Below are 17267 nucleotides of genomic sequence, written 5' to 3'. Positions count from 1 at the left end.
CTCATGGTCAACCTGTCGTCCACCAGGACACCCAGGTCCCTCTCTACAGAGCTCCTCTCCAGCAGCTCATCCCTCAGCCTGTACTGGTGCATGCAATTATTCCTCCCTAGGTGCAAGACTCTACACTTGCTTTTGTTAAACTTCATCTGGTTTCTTACTACCCAGCTCTCCAGGCTGTCCAGGTCTCGCTGAATGGCAGCACAGCCTTCCAGCACGGCAGTCAATCCTCCCAACTTCGTATCATCAGCAGACTTGCTGAGGGTGGCCACTATCCCCTCATCAAGGTCATTGATGAAGATATTGAACAAGACCGGACCCAGCACGGACCCCTGGGGGACACCGCTGGTTACAGTTTTGTTTAGACATTCCTTGCAAAACTATTAAAAAATAACAGTCACACAGTTTACATTATCCAGCCAGAAAAATTAAAGTTAAGCACAAAATATGTTCCAAATATGAATATATGATGAAATTCATACTAAAACATTATATTAAGAACTACTTTGATAAAAATTAAAGAACAAAACAACTGTAGTTTGTACATACTAATAAAAATATTACTATCAGACCAAAAAAAATAAAAATACAACTGCTTCATGTGTATGCAACAAACAATCAATTAACAATGAAATATAAGTGCAACTCTATATTCTGATGCCATAAGTCATTTTATGACATAATAATAAATATTAGATCAAGATGTATTTATTACAGGAAAAAAATATAAAAAATATAAAAATATATACAAATATAAAAAATATACGCCACCCATTCCACCTGTCTCTGAGAGGAAGAATATTTTAAGATCATAGAATCACAGAATCAGATATGGTGGCATATACTTATTTTAAAAACAAGCAAGCAATAAATAGCCCTAAATAGCATGCAGAAACTCAATACAATTCAACTTTTACCATTCACATGATTATCATCCATGTCCCATATGTACATGCATATGTTTAAGTAGATTTTGTGAATTCTAGAGTGACAAATTTAATCATGACATTGTGGAGGCAAAGGGTATTTTGAAAAGCAGGGTAAAGTAGTCCTGTACAACTTAGTGTCGTTAGATTGCTATCCTTCTGTAAAACAGTCAGTTTAAAAACAGCCTGGAAATCTGCATGCTACAATACTAGGAATTCAAATTATGGTTTAGCAAAGGACAATACCCATAGTATTGTGCACAGAAAAGATCAGGAAAACTTGATGTTTCACTTGCCTCAGATGAAAAAGCAATTTCTGCTTCTATCAAGAAAAAAAAAATCAATAGCTTTCAGTCCATCCACAGCACTCACCTTTAAAAACCTGTTCATTTACAGTGCTTTGAGAAAAAATACAGACAGTGGTATCAAGGGAGATGAAAAGCTAATCCATTTTTGATAAAGTGTTGTGATAAGCCACATACTGATTTTCTCTGCAGAATATGATACAAGGAGAATTGAACTGTTACAAAGCTTTTATTTCCAAAACAGTCCAGAATGTAAGTGATAACATGATTTTTTTTAATTATTTTTTTTTGGCCATTATTTGTTTAATATTAACTGCGTCTCAGAAATTTACAGGTTGTTGGATGATGTGCAAAAATATTTTATTCACACGTTTCCACTGCTGTAAACATGGAAGTACTGTTGAAACAATGGTTTAATAGGACCTTCAGTGTAATGAGGACATGATGACCATAACTGAGAAAACTCATCTCTGTGATCCTGATCACCATAACCAAAACTCCTTCAAATTCATAGCTATAGCATGAAGAGGTTAATTTATTTTATATAATAAGGCTGATTAGCTGCTCTAAATGAAAACACAATGTTCCTCTACTTTCCCACAAATTATTTCACTAAGATGATATTTCTTCAGTAAAAATACGCTCTGATTAGCCTCTATTTGATAATAAGAAGGGCTACTCTAAATTTCCCAGTCTTGACCTTCATACCGTCTAGATGTATGAGATTTTCATACCAGTTTTGGGAAAAAAAACCAATCTTAACTCAGAAACTGAAAAGGAAAAAAAAAAAAAGAAAAAAAAGAGCATTTTCTAAGCTTTTTAAGGCCTTGCAATTCTGGAAGCAAATATTTTATCATTTTACACTAAATTTACTTAATTCACAAGAAAGTTGACTGAAGGGACGAAGATGAGTAAGGATGTCTTGACAACTAATAACAGAACTTGTTTTAGTACTGCATGAGTGAAGACAAAAATTATTATAATAGTGGAAAAAGAGAAAGATTTTTTCAGGGAGTACAAATCATGTGGCAGATGATGTCTAGATACAAACAGAAAATTTTGTGCAGAGCTTTTACTCATACTGCAATACTGATAGATGTGAAAAATAGTGAGAACGGTAAACAGTTTTCTATCTTCTTTAACTAGTCAGGTGAAAGTAATCCCTTTCTAGGAAAGATTTTTTTAAATGCTATACCCATTTTTATTAGATCCATATCTTAATTATAAAGCTTATCTTCATCACAGTCAATTGGAGAAGTCTCATGAATGGAGAAGTCTGACAGCTGTAGGCCATGGAATATTTTAGGCCACTCAACATGCCCCTACATTTCAATAACAGTCGATCCAAAGTCTCTATCTTCAAATCTTCACAAATACAAAGGAACTGTTATAACATAAGTCTAATACATCCTAATTCTTAGGTATCTTTAACAGAAAGTCTGACAACATTGAGTGTTGTTGGACTGTGTTTTCTAGACATATTTCAGAAGCAAGAGAATAGTTTCAATCTGCTTTTTTTAATTTGAAACTGTGATAATAAATCTATCTAGAATGGATTTTCAGATTGTGCTGCATATTTCAGGATTCACCTGATTTCACTTTATTAGGGAACTGCAGAGCACAGAGGAAGAAAGATATGCCAGAGCTTGCGAATTAGTTGACTTCTGTCCTCCAGGAAACATCCTGTTGCACAAGACCTGTCTCACTTTGTTCAGAACTTCAAGGAAGAGTGGTAAGTAGGTAATGCATCTTTGAAAAGATGAGAAAGACTGTTTCCTCCAGAGAACCTTTACGAGCATTTGTCTTTGACTGACAACTTGCCAAACTGTCAGCATTAGAATCATATGAGCTCTTCATTTTTGTGATTGGCATCGAGCCATGAATAACATGGGGTATGAAGATGTTGCAGAATAAATAAGGCAACAGTAGAGGCTGTATGTGTGTTTTATGTCTTTTTCTTTGATGATGTACCTGAAGGAGTTACTCAGTATCTGACACTCGAAGCAGGAGGTGGAATAAGCCTGCAAACTTATTCATAAAAATTTCTGAGCTATGCCATGATACCACTGTGAAGATTACCACTGAAAATCAAGGTGCTTTATAAAGTTCAATTGTAAAGCATTGGAACTGAATTTATTTATATTTAATAATTTATTTAAAAACCTAAAGTTATGAAGTTCAGAATGTGAGCTAAGGAGGGTTGCTTTTGACTCTTAACTCACATATGTATGACCTAAAAAGAAAAGAAGCTTGCTTGTTTTACAAGCTTTACTTTGTTCAACTCTACACAGATTATTTTAAAAATATTATAGATCCTTTCGATTTATCAGAAACTGATAGGAGAAATGCAAGCATTTTAGACAAACATACAGATAAGAATACATCTATAAAAGGAGACATTTTTCTCCTCACAGATCAGCTTAGAAAGAAAAAAAACCATAGTGGAATAGAATATCATATTTTTCACATTTTTTATTGCTAAGTGGATGCCAATCAACACAATGACACAATGGTATAGAGGACACCACTGAATTAATTTTTTTCTTCTTCCTCCTGGCTGTTACTTTTTTCCTTTAAACAGTATACGACAACGTATAGCTTGTGAAAAATACTTGGCTAAAAAACAAACAAAAATCCTGATTTTAATGCCCACAAACATTTATAAGTAGAATATGATATCCTTGCAGAATGTATTTTAAACTCTTTTTAGTAAATTCTACATTTTATTTATGTATACGATCATCTACAAATTAGGAAAGGCCAATGTCTATAAATGATAAGAAATGAAATGTTTAGCATCAAGTACTACACTATTTAGAATTCCTAGAACCTGTGCTTGACACCAGCTGCAGTTACATGTAAGACGCATACAGCAATCATACACTGTATTGTCCCCGAGATCAGTATGCTCTCATATAGCCTCAAATATATTTTAATAAAAGATAATTCCAACTGCCAAGTAAAAAAAAAAATTCTTATTTCTCTTATTTAATGCTACTAATGCTCCTATTCCTATTCCAGTCACACCTCAAGTTTTCTGAACTTCATTTATAAATAGATTTCATCAACTAAAAATCATTTTCCTTAAAGCAGACAATCTACCCAAGTTCATAGAGATCTATCACAAAAAGCTCTTGTACAGTTCTAACAACAGTAATACAAATTGCTGTATTGAACTGACAAAGAATGCATCCTTTACATCCAATTAGTGTAACCCAGAATGAACAAATTATAGATGCTTTATTTGCACATAACAACTGAATTTTTATTCGCATTTTAATAAATAGGATTTGGCTTCAAAAATATATACTGACTTTTAAATGTTTACATTAATTGCCCTTTAATAAGTTGAATCATCTTAAAATGTAACTGTATTTTATGTGGTAATTTTCATATATTACATGTTTGCTGACAAAATCTGGAAGCATGTCACATCACTAGAATAAAACTGTTTGAAAAATCACAAAGCCATAACACTAAGCCACTGGAATGAAAAATTCTTGAAATTTCTTTTCAGCTCCTTTTCAGTTTCAAGAATGAGGGACTGGGTACAGAATTCAAAAAGCAGAAACTTTTCTTCTCTAGTGGAATTTAGAGATTAATAAGCAGTTAGGCATAAGAAGCTGAAACCTTGTACACTGAAATGTTGAAGGATATGGTGACAACGACCAGTAAAATAACTAGCTACTTTATCTAATAATTTGATCATAAAGCCAAATTCTTCAACACAATCTCTTTATCTCATTCACGCTTTTTCTGTAGTTCTATTGAGCCTTTAAAAGAACCAACCCAAAACAAAACTATATTCTACTTGAATTTGAGGTAAATAACTACTATAGTCAATAGTATGGAGGGTACATCTCTAAATAAAAAGGCTTTATCTGAAATATTTTGGAGACTTTGTATGCCTGCCTCCATTTTAAAAGATTATTTTTCTGACATTTTTTCTGATTTTGTTATATCTATTTTATGTCATACAGATTAGAAGAAAAACTGTTTATCTACTCTTTTTGCCACTCATTATTTCAAATGTCAAGCTTTGTACAAATAGCAATATATTTATTTTGCACACATTTTAAAATTTGTATTAAATATAACTTTAATTCTTTTTAATAATCACAGAATCACAGACTTGTAGGGGTTGGAAGAGACCTCTAGTACAACCCCCCTGCCAAAGCAGCTCCCTAGCCCAGGTTGCACAGGTAGGCATCCAGATGGGTCTTGAATGTCTCCAGAGAAAGAGTTTCCACCACCTCTCTGTGCAGCTGTGCCAATGCTCCGTCACTCCCATAATAATGGCTTTGAGGCCTTCTAAATAGTTCAAATTTTCCAGTAACAGGTAACCAAAATAAACTACTCTATAGCTGCTAAAGGAGATGAGAAAGAAGGATTTAACTGTTACAGGGTATTATTCTGTAGTTTCACCAATGAAGGATTGCACTATACCCATATTACTATGACACAACAAAGGATATGACATAAGCAAATTGAAAAATCGAAAAAGAAATATATTTTTTCCTTTATATAGTGGACAATAGACTTTTAAATCAAAATCATAAACACTAAGAAGTGATTATAGTTTAAAGCAATTTATAATATAAGTATATGAATTCCTGGAAAGTTAAGAAATGCTAGATTAACATAGTGATTGTTTAACTTTATCTAGTGCAAATTTTGACTTCAGGTTCCCAGAACAGGACATAATGTACATAACATAAATTATATTAGCAGTAAAGTCAGAAGATTACTATTTCTGTTTATAAATAGGATGCAATTTTAAATTTCTTCACCTTTTTATAAGTCAATATTTTTACCCATTGAGATGCTGCAAAGTTACACCATTAACATTTTCAACAGATTTTATATTTCTATATAACATTTATTTATTCACAGTACAGGGTACGCAAATAAATGGGAAAATATACATGCAAACTTTGATAAAGTTACAGTCAGATATCCTATTTTTTTCAAATATTGACATGTTCCCTACATTATATTGTATCATTTGAAACAAACAAACAAACAAAAACAGCCCAAAACACATAATAGCTGCTCTGGTCAAAGAAGCGCTCTCTCAAGAAAAGCACAGCACATTAACTTACAAGCATAAAATAATTCACAGTACATACAATATCAAAGCTTTACATACCATCAAGAAGGCAAGAAAAAAAAAGGCAAGAAAGGAAGGAAAAAGAACAGGAAAAGATATGGGGAAAGATGCTACTGCAAAAGTTCTACATTACGTGGTATGCAGTAGTTTTTAGAATAAGCCTGACTTTATTTTTATGGACCTAATAATATTGTAGCAGAATAAACAGAAACAAAAGCTATGTAGAATTTTCAAAATTCACTTTCTCCTCCTCACTGCTCTTTTATAAAATTTAGTTCATAGGACATAAAGTTAATAAATTGTAGCAAAAAGTGGGAAAGATTTCCTAGAGAAATGTAGTCAAAGTTTTGATGGTGTCATCAGGTCTGATCTCCATGTAACCTGAGGCGTATATTTATTTATCAACAGTTACATCACAGTTATTTCTTGAATTACATTACATTAAATAAGAACACCCAAACAGGTTAGGAGATGATGTTAATATTACCTTTGTAAAATGAGTGGGCAAAGCTCTGCTCAGGAATTAACTTGGCAAGGAATCCATGGTTCAAACTTGGGTGAGGGATAGATGGTATGACCACAACTGTGGAGAAAATCATGGAATCAAATGTGAGCCAGCTAGTATTCATGTGTGGCCTGGTCCATTGTGGATCCATGACAGAAATCCTATCTCATTGAAACATGCAAATCTGGTATTATTGACAGAAAATTGCACTTATAAAGGAAGAAAACAAGTTCTGTGTCAAAGAGATAGGAAACAGCGAACCTATTATTAGGGCACTTCAAAAAGCAACATTCAAATGGGAAAAAAAGACATATATCTATGCACAGCACATACAGAGAAGACAGTTATGATATAAGAAGTTCACAGAAGCGAGCAGCTTTTTATTGCAGAACCAGAACATAAAAAGAAAGGCACAAAAAATGATGATTTCTCAAAATTGTCTATAAATTACATGTTCATTTATTATATTCAAAATGGAAAACCTTTAAGCACGTGAACTTCAAAACCAATGTGGAAGTGGTAAATTAAAACATAATCATTAATCAGAAAACAATGAACAAACGTAAATGTAACAAACTGAAACATACATTCTATGAAGAAACTCCAAAGATAATGAAAGTAATTAAAATCGAATACAAGTTCAGTCATTGTTTTCAGCTCTTTTAGCCCAGAAGGTAAAGTTACAAACAATCCAGTGGTTTTTGAAAAACCTACTGATCTGATAAAGTATTTGTAACAATTGAGGTGTAAAGTTTGGATCCCTTATTTCTGGTGGGCTCTGACAGCTGACAGGATCTCTCCAACTCAGGCTGAAGAAGGCCAGTGAAAATAACACTACTAATGAAAAAATCACAAACAGATCAAGGAAGGCACCAGAAATGAATGCTTTTTTCTGATTTTCTTTCAGTAGGCTTTAAATACAGGGACCAACACAGTGGACTGCAAGAAGTCCACCATCACCAACCTTTCACAAGCACCCTCAAACTAACAGTTCTTATTCACATTTGCAAAAAGCTGTTTGCTCTTTACTCAGTGTAGAGAATTAAAGATGTTCTCTTACTATCAAATGACAGACTAAGAATTTGTGCTGATCAGCTATCTTCTATCAACTATTACAGCTTTAGCCTCATCACTTTTTAAAAAATATTCAAATTAAAGAAATGAAAGCATAAAAAGGCAAGATGCAAATTAAAAAACATAAAAATAAGTTACACTTTATAAGCATATACATAGAAAAAATGAAATCAGCCAGTATACGTTAAAGAAGCAAATCATTTTAGAGAAACAAAGTAGCATGTAATTTTCTATTATAATTTTAAACTGATTGAAAATAGTTTCTAGTGAGATAATTACAGTTCAAAAATATCTTAAGAACATTAAATGGAAACAAATGTACCTGTACTTGTTGGTGAATTTATTTCTTGTCTGATATTTCTACCTGCCTGGCTCCCAGATCTTGCAGTTTCTCGTTGTGGTTCTAGTATATCACGGTATTTGGAGACCATCAGAACTGAAATAAAGTAGACTACTGCCAAAGCTAAGAACTGAGCCTGTTTGCTGTCATCCTGTGTTAGAGAAAAAGGAGCAGTTCTATAATAGTGGACATTTTCATGGAATTTTCACTCAAGATCATCTTAAAGCTTTACAAATAATACCTTTCTGAAATTTTACATCTGTTAACATAGTAGCAAATGGATTAAATGGAAGATTTAATGGATTTTCAGTGAAGTAATAGGCACACAACATGTATAAAGTATTTAATCTTACAGGTAATTTGAATACTACTCAAATCTGCAAGACAGTGAAATCAATGGGCTTTTCATACTAAAGGCTTTATTCTGCTTTGAGGATGCACTTAATTCTTCTTAACAGTAATGGAAACTGACTTCTCATACCCTAAGAACATTAGGGTAAATCTTCTGGGTGCGTGGTCCTGCTAGGGGAAGTTATAGGGTACTGCTGTAAAGGAAAGTTAAGCATGTCAATGCTTTACCAAAAATGGGTATATACAAAGGCATAACATATCTGGTAAAAGCACAAGGGTTATGACCATGGCCTTCTTTCCAGAAATAAATCCCAGATCATAAGTTCTGAGTTCTTCAACAGGACTGTTATCAGCAGCAATCTTAGATTTCCAGGGCTCTATGTAAATATAAATACCAGGACCAGAAGACATATACTTTTCCTTTCCACCCACCTCATGCAGTCTGCTGTTTTATGACCACTGCCTATTGCTTGAATATGGCTTTTCTCAATCACAACCCACTTCAAATGAAATATCTTTTACCATTATTGGAGTGTAAGACCATGCATACTAGAATTAAGATTTCAGCCTCTATTTACTCCCATAGTGATTTCACCTTGACACAATTGCACAATAGCATATTTTCCATCACAAATCCAGTGCTTGCTTTCCATATCTCCTGGGTGTTTAATTTGGTCACATGTCATTGCAACCATTAAAATAGCTGTTCATTTTCTCACAGATCGATCAGAAAAAATAAAAACAAAAATGTTTCCTCTACCCTCTTCTCTAGGTAAAAAAAATACAGATGTCAGAAGATCATCACCCAAATTCAACCTCATCCTTTCAAGATCATCATCCTGACAGATAAATGCTTTTTTTTCAAGCTCTAATTTCTTCTGTTTCAAACTATTCTTACATCCCATTCTCAATCTGCTCAAATTCAGGCTGGGCTGGAGAAATATATTTTTTAATCTATTTCCATGTATGTAATAATAATTCCAGTTGCACAGCCTTCAGAAACAAACAAGGTTGTGGCAAAGATTTATGGTAAAAAAAGTTGCTGATGTCTGACAAACTTTTTTATACATCTATATATAAAACATCTATTCAGATTAAGAAAAAGTAAAAATTCACTTTAAAAATCAATTCGTTGCAGTTCTGCAATGCATATAGTAATTCTTCCTCCTACTCTGGTTTGACAAGTAGCTGACATTATTTAGTAATACAGTTTCAATTTAGGGATTAACTGTTTTATTCTAGTTGTGATCATTTGGCTAACGTAAGATCCAGCCTAACTGCAAAATGAAATTATGTACTAATCTCAAATGGCTTATCAATATGATTTTAAAATGCAGAAGGGCTGGTAGTGACAAAAACGTGAGCAGATGGTTTGCTGATAATACATAAAGCATGACACATGAAGGGTATTTTTAATTCTGGAACAATGAAAATCTCTTTCAAAAAGTAAGTGACAATTCTGCAGAAGAAAGAAGTGCAGAAAGAAATCCATTACTCACCACATCACGAAAAACAACTGCTCGAAGACGATTGATATCAACATCCTGAAGAAGCCGATCAGGGTCTTTTATGGGAGAAAGATTGCCAGGGACATTTTCAAGGGGAGTCTACAAACAAAAAAGTTGTGATTTTTTTTTTTTCCCCAAAATAATTTGAAGCTTTTCTGTTAGGACCTTAATTTGATAGCATTTGTAGATACCACTGCGAATTTTAGATGCTCCTTTGATAGAAATGCACTCTCACTATTAGACAAGGATTGTATAAATAATGTTTCAATGTTTTCAATTACAGCTTTATTCCTAATTATTTAGATAAAAATTGTTAAATTATTTTATTATATCAGAACGGTATGCTTTGCAAAAGTTAAGATAATAATGTTCACACATAAGGTGATTTTCATATTATAGTTGCTTCATAGCAGCAAATAATTTTTACATGTCTTAAGTAGTATGCTTCATTTAAAAATGATAATGAATTACAAATGATGCCTCTGAAAGTATTTTTATACAGATTAGCTTTGCATTGAATATGAAAAAATGAAATATATCATTTTTTGTGAGATTTAATGAAATAATATTGTGAATGTAGCTGAATTTGTAAATGCTATCTGTAAAGGGCAGTAGAGAAGAAAAAGCACTAAAGATATTAATGAAAATCCTGTTGCAAGAGTACAAGGGTAAATGGTTTGAAGCTGAAAGAAGTGAGATTTAGATTGGATATACGGTAAACATTCTTTACTATAAGAGTGGTGAGGCACTGGCACAGGCTGCCCAGAAAAGTGGTGGATGCCTTGTCCCTGGAGACATTCAAGATCAGGCTGTACAGGGCTCTGAGCACATGATAAAGATATAGGTGTCCCTGCTCAATGTTGGGAGTTGGACTAGACTGCCTTTAAAATTCTCTTCCAGTTCAGACGATTCTATAATTTTATGAAAATATAATATCCAGAATCGGAATTTGTTTTGTCAGCTAAAATGTCATATTTTAGTAATGGGCTATATTAAATTGTTTAGGATTTTAGTTTAAATATTCACAGCTTCTCAAAGTTGTTAACAAATTAAAAAAAAATCAACAAATTAATGAAGCTGTAATTATATATTAAGGAAGATTCATTCAGTCAAAAAGAAAATACTGATCTCTATTGTACAGCACAGGTCTGTTGATTTTACTGGGACCTAGATGCTCCACTGACAGACTGCAGAACTTCATCATAACTGCAGATCCTTTGAGAGATTAAAAAACAGCTGAACAGATATATAGGAGAGATGCGAGGAAGGGAACTTGATTTTTGAAGACAACAAAAAGCAGGAGTGCTAAAGCTCTTTAAAAATATTCCAATATACCACTGCTTTAACATTTTCTTTTTTCAAAGAACACCAAAACATAGTTTCACTTATATTCTCTTAAGTACTAAAAGCTATTTCGCCAAAGCTTTTGCCAAATTCTTGAGAAGGCAGTATATATTATTTTCTGATCATAAAAAGTAGTGGTGCAGTGCTGTCAAAACTGTTGGTAAACAAGACTGGATTACCTTGGTTGCTGCTGAAGCAGTTACACCCTGGAGAGCATCCTGAGCTTTACTGCTGATTAATGAAGTCTTGTTCACTCTCTCTCTCTGCCTCTGCCGACACTCTAAACAGTTTCTCACAGCCACGCAACAAACTAAAAATGTTATGAAAATGATACAAGTTAGAATAATTCTCATTTTCTTAATATTTATCAGCAGTCATTATATGTCAATAAACATGTCCCAGTAGTAACTGCAGCACTTTTCACATTCAACTGCACTGGTACTAAGAAAACCTAAATGCTGACTCATTAGTTTCATCTTTTTAGTTGGAAAAGTTAATGCTTTATGCTCTATCACTATATTAAAATTTGAAAGTGATTTGTCTCTAAATTGAAGCTGTGATGTTACTGGTCAGTTATCAATACTTAAAAACTGATTGAGTTTATGGGCAGCTGGAATCACTGAGAATAAACCTCAGGACTTATATCAGTAACAGGATAATTGTATCAGTGACAGGATAATTATCAATAATCTAGTAAATAATAATAACAGGACAAAATCCAAGTATAAAGGTTATCCATTATTTGGCAGATGAAAAAGTATGTAAGGACACAATATTAAAGAAACAGAGTCATATTATAGTCAAAAAATTAAAAACATTAAAAAGTTAATGTTCACCAGGACAGAGTGATACAATAATAATTTGAATTCTTCAGATTTTTTTTCAAAATTCAATGTAACAGCATATAGCAAATGGCAAATTGTGAAGAAAGATGCTAGACTGTTGCAATACATATTAAGATCTGCAGCCTGTATATACAACCCAAACTTACATAGCCTTAAAACAGTCTTCCAAATCTACAGAGACTTGGATATGGTCTCAGTAGGCACACAGCAAAACAGTTAGCAAAAACATTTCTTCACAATTCATTTTATTTTATATTTTTACTTCTTGAAAATGTACACTAACTGTATAAAGGAATGCACAATTTTAGACATACCACTGTAATACCCTTTCGTGCCTGAAATGAACTAACCTTGAAACAGTAACAAATCAGCAATAACAGATATTTTTATTTCATCACATCACAGTCTGTACAATAGTGACGTGTGTCACCGTTTGATCTAGCTTGAGCTCACTGATCTGTAAGTAATTATTTAATACGCACTGTCTGCAGACTTACCAAGCCTCAGGCACTGTCGCATCAGACCTCCAGAAGACATGTTTTTTTCAGCTTCAATCTCACTAAAATTTAGAGAACTGGCAAATACTAGTACGTCAACCATTGCCATCAGACGGCTAAGAAAAGTTACTGCTGTCTCTGCTGACATTCCTTGTGTCACTTCAATATTTTCCAGTTCAGTCTTTAAAAGGAGATAATTGAATTAAACAGTTTGAACACAGTTGAAATAAAATGATGGCATATGTATGTACAAATCTAAATTTTTATGCTTAATGATAAATACATTGAAAGTTGTTAAAAAATATCCATTATTACCATTAATGTAAATTGTGAGTGAAATTCAATGTAAGACAGCATGAAGAATGAGAAAGTTATTTACGTTTATGTACTCTAATAGATAATAAGTCTAAGACAAATGGGAAAGCTATTAGCAATTACATAAAGAAAAAATGTGGTCAGATAGTAAAACTAGGCAAAGGTGCAAGATATGCTTCTGTTCTTCCAGGTTAACCAACCTGGCAGGTAACACATAAAATTAAGTTCATAAAGCTCCTACAGTCCTTTAGACACACAAGTAAATTTAAGGAATGGAGAATGGGAAAAAAGCAAGCAGTTCTGTCCTGCTTCCATGAACTGATTATCTTCAGGGAGTGCTACCACTGTATTATTAGAACTGCACCAATATTCCTAGAAATGAGGAAAGGTGGTTTCTTTCCTCACTACAGCAACAGGGAAGGAGTGAAGATGTGACCAGGTGCATAGCGTGCAGCTTACACTGCCCAGAAACAGACCATTTATTTTCTAACAGTGTTATATTCTCTTTAATGGAAATCCACAGAAAAATGCTGAATGAGCTCATTATTTCTAAAATCTAAAAAAGGGTCATGTTTTTCTTCAAAAAAAGATATTTTGATGTCTAGAGTCGTGTTTTTAAATAGCATTCAGGTATCTAAGTGCAGATAAGTGAGCAAACATTAAGTTTAATTAACAACAGCATTGAAAAGTGGATTCGGTGCTTGACATTGTCCACATTGATACGTCTAAACAGTATCTTAAAAATTGTCTGCAAATGGCATATTATTCTTGATTGCCAACAAGATTTCAGATCTCGTGGGTTTTTCTAAACATGGTTTGGTCACTTGGAAAAGCATCACTGTGCTGCTTGACACTTTTGCCACACCTGCTTAGAAGCACATATGAGAGAAGCACAACACATGTTTTATGCCATTAGGGACACTTCAGAAGAAAAAGAAATATTTCTATTAAAATGACTATACTTATACATCAACTACTTTTTAGAACAGCTTAGAGTATAACATGAAGACTGTAAGCTGTGCCAAATGGTATTAAGGAAAAAATGTTTTTAAATGTGTAGAATATTACATGGCATGTGTCATCACAATGATAGATAACACTTCATTTAATTTCTCCTAAGTATGTAACATGTCTGTTACAGGAGTGATTTGGGAAAGGCTGTCATCTGTCTGATCTGCCCAGTGAAATCAGACAAATGGTAAAGTGACAGCTCCTAGAATTATTTCCAATCTCTTCTTTAGCCAGGTCTCCCCTTCTCTGTGTGCACCGTGTTCCAACATTCTGGAAAAATAAGTTACTGCTTTTCATAAGAGACTGGAACATTGTTTTTAAAAGCACTCAATGAAAACAGATCTGAAAAAAAATCTATAGCTATAACAGCTTGCTAGAAAAAAAATCATAGGTGATTACAGAAACTCGAACTTTGAACTCATGCTTCAAATAGCATCAGGTTTGCTAGCAAGCAGCAGACTGCTGTTGATTTTTCTCAAGTTTTAACTGTATTTTATCAATTGTGATCTTAACAACTTCTCAGTATATCTCTTGTAAGTTATAAAATGAATTCATTTCATATATATATATACACACATACATATTCTGGTGTATTTTACTAAAATTTTTGAAAGCCTTTAATTGACTAAAGATCTTTTATAAAATTTCTCTAATTTTTTTTTTTGGGGGGTGGGGGAGGGGAGGAGATATATAAAGAGAAAAAATAAAAAGACTAACAGTCTTTTTGCAGAAAAACTTACTATTAGCTCTACTTATTAAAACAGTACATTAATTTTCTAATAACATTTAAAATAAGTTTGATTGTTGATCAAGTTGCCTTCAGGTATTAGCAATATTTTAGATTGATGTAGCTTCAGAAGACTTAAGAAAGGGAACTTTTCACCACCTCATGTCTAATCAGGATAGTTCAAGAGCAATAACAAGTTTCCCATGCAATTACACATTCAGAGCCTACAGAATTTTTTTCTACTGAGAATCATATTTATAACTTAGATTAGCTCACAGACCTTCCTATGTTTGGTCCTGTAGCTAACCTAAGTGTCATACATGGCAGATGCACTAAGTTACTGAATGTAAGGAGAAATTAATAAATACAGTCAATATATTCTTACTTACATGTCACTACATGACATAGGAAAACAAAAGTAAGAAAAGCCAAAATGCTAAATGATAAAAAAACAAGCTATTTTTGAAAGTGCAAAAACTGAAACTTACAGTGGCAATACTAACCTTAGAACCCTGGACATGCAACAGACAAAACAGACAACAGATCACAACAATAAAAGAAAAAGAAAATTATTTAAGTTAACTAAAAATACAATGCAAAATTGAAACAAATCATAATTTGTTGGAATTATACATTTGTTTAATTTATCATTAGAACAGCATAACATTTCAGTTCAGCATGAACAATTGAAATTAAAGACTGCTAGAGATAGCTATGTACAAGGAAAGAAAAACTGTAAATCTTGCATTATTACAGGTTTAATGTAAACACCGGTTCCTCCAAACTAATGTACGCATTTTGTATAGTATACACACATAGAGCAATTTTATGAAGCAATGCAAATCAAAGTAATGATGTTTTCGCTGATTATACAGAAATAAAAGGAGCATTTTACAGCAAACCATTCAACTGAAATGTAAGAAGGTAGTTAATCTTTGTATGAGGAGGCAAGTAAGTTTAAAATGCTCTGAAAAATAGTCATAATTCACAAAAAGCAAACTGGTTCATGCATAATGCTCCTTGCTTTGAAGCAACACAAGACAGTCCAATTAATATATATATATATATATAGACATATATTATGCTTGGGCCTAATTTCTTCAATTTAAACCAACATAATGGTGGATATCTGAATGCTTTTGGACCACTGCAAAACATTAAAGAGCTACTATGCCTCAAGACTGAGTTAGTATTCAAATTCCAGTGTTAAGAAATAAACTAATGTGTTAACGTTTTTATGTTTCAGTTTTGGGTAGAAACACTTTCTCATTTGCAATGAGCTAGGAAGTCATCTTTAAGCTCTATCAGATTGTGTTTGAAAAAAAAAGGAAATAAACATATTTTAAGTTAAGTGCAAAACTCTCCTTCGGCAGAAAGCACAAGTGAATTTTTTACTCTTGAAACAGAAAATATCACAGTCAGACATATTTTAAATACAGCTTTCTCTTTTGTAGCTAGATTGACAGTTGGCTTGTTGCTATTTTCTCAAGTCTGCTAGCTTAAAATTACTAGCCAACACTATATGCAAAACACAGACAAAAATATACCATTTGGCTTTTAATCCACAGACTAATAATGTCTTTAAATGTTTGAGTTCTGTAAGCATCTGCTCATATAACACCAGCTATCTTCAGATCACTATTAAGAACAACAGTTTGAGCTTATGCATGTGAATTAAAATACTAGACTTTGTAAAATAAATAAATAATAATAATAAAAACTAATTTCAAGAAGACTGGACATTTACCCTCAATTGCTACAGTTATTTCAGCTCCACAGGTGTATTTCTTTTGCCTTAATCCTTGAATCTTAAAATCTAAGAATATGCTTACTTAACACTTGCACACCATCTTAGTGTCTTCCTTAGAGCTGCAATTAAAAACAACCCTCAAAGAATACCCCCACAAAAGCCAAGAAACAGCAAATCACTACTTCACATTTTCTCATCTCTCTCTAACCATTCTCCAATTTAGTAGGCAAGATATTTGAAATCTACAGTAGAACATAATCTAGTTTATACTGTAAAGCAAAAGAACTGATTATAGTTTTTAGTTAATATTTGCCTTCATTTAATTTCAGTTCATATGTATAATTCACATCCCTTTAAAAACACCAGCAGAGGAAGCCTGTCCTTGCAGTGTCTGAGATAGAGGTGCTATATAACTGAAAGCAAGGAAAATACTGAAATGTGGGAATAGTTTATAGCAAATTACACATAACTTTCTGTGCAAATACATAAACTTCACTCTGCTTGAATCAGTCATAGATTTGTATGTCTTGGTTTGTTTTCACAGGCAATGCATTTGATTATGTACATGAAAATGTCCCCTAGTCATGGCACTTCTATCATCTGCCAAGTTTGGAATGGGTTGGGGGAGAGCAAGGCAAAAGTTAGATTAGTATGTTAAGTAC

At 33.0% G+C, this 17267-nt stretch overlaps 1 protein-coding gene across 1 annotated transcript in view; it reads right to left on the bottom strand.

Annotated features, from left to right (window-relative positions):
• Positions 1-17267, bottom strand: part of NBEA (neurobeachin) — a 479458-nt gene that overhangs the window by 301816 nt on the left and 160375 nt on the right. Inside the window, exons 25-29 of the mRNA XM_065730203.1 lie at positions 12803-12983; positions 11640-11770; positions 10108-10215; positions 8240-8408; positions 6826-6921 (exon numbers count right to left, since the gene is read on the bottom strand). Of these exons, the coding sequence (XP_065586275.1) occupies positions 6826-6921; positions 8240-8408; positions 10108-10215; positions 11640-11770; positions 12803-12983 (685 nt within the window). The remainder of the gene's footprint in view (positions 1-6825; positions 6922-8239; positions 8409-10107; positions 10216-11639; positions 11771-12802; positions 12984-17267) is intronic.

The sequence above is a fragment of the Cyrtonyx montezumae genome, unplaced genomic scaffold, assembly GCF_038088225.1.
Source record: "Cyrtonyx montezumae isolate F1298 unplaced genomic scaffold, pur_monq_1.0 scaffold_12, whole genome shotgun sequence".
Lineage (NCBI taxonomy): Eukaryota > Metazoa > Chordata > Aves > Galliformes > Odontophoridae > Cyrtonyx > Cyrtonyx montezumae.
The sequence above is the reverse complement of the archived record's forward strand: the minus strand, read 5'-3'. Positions and strand labels throughout refer to the sequence as shown.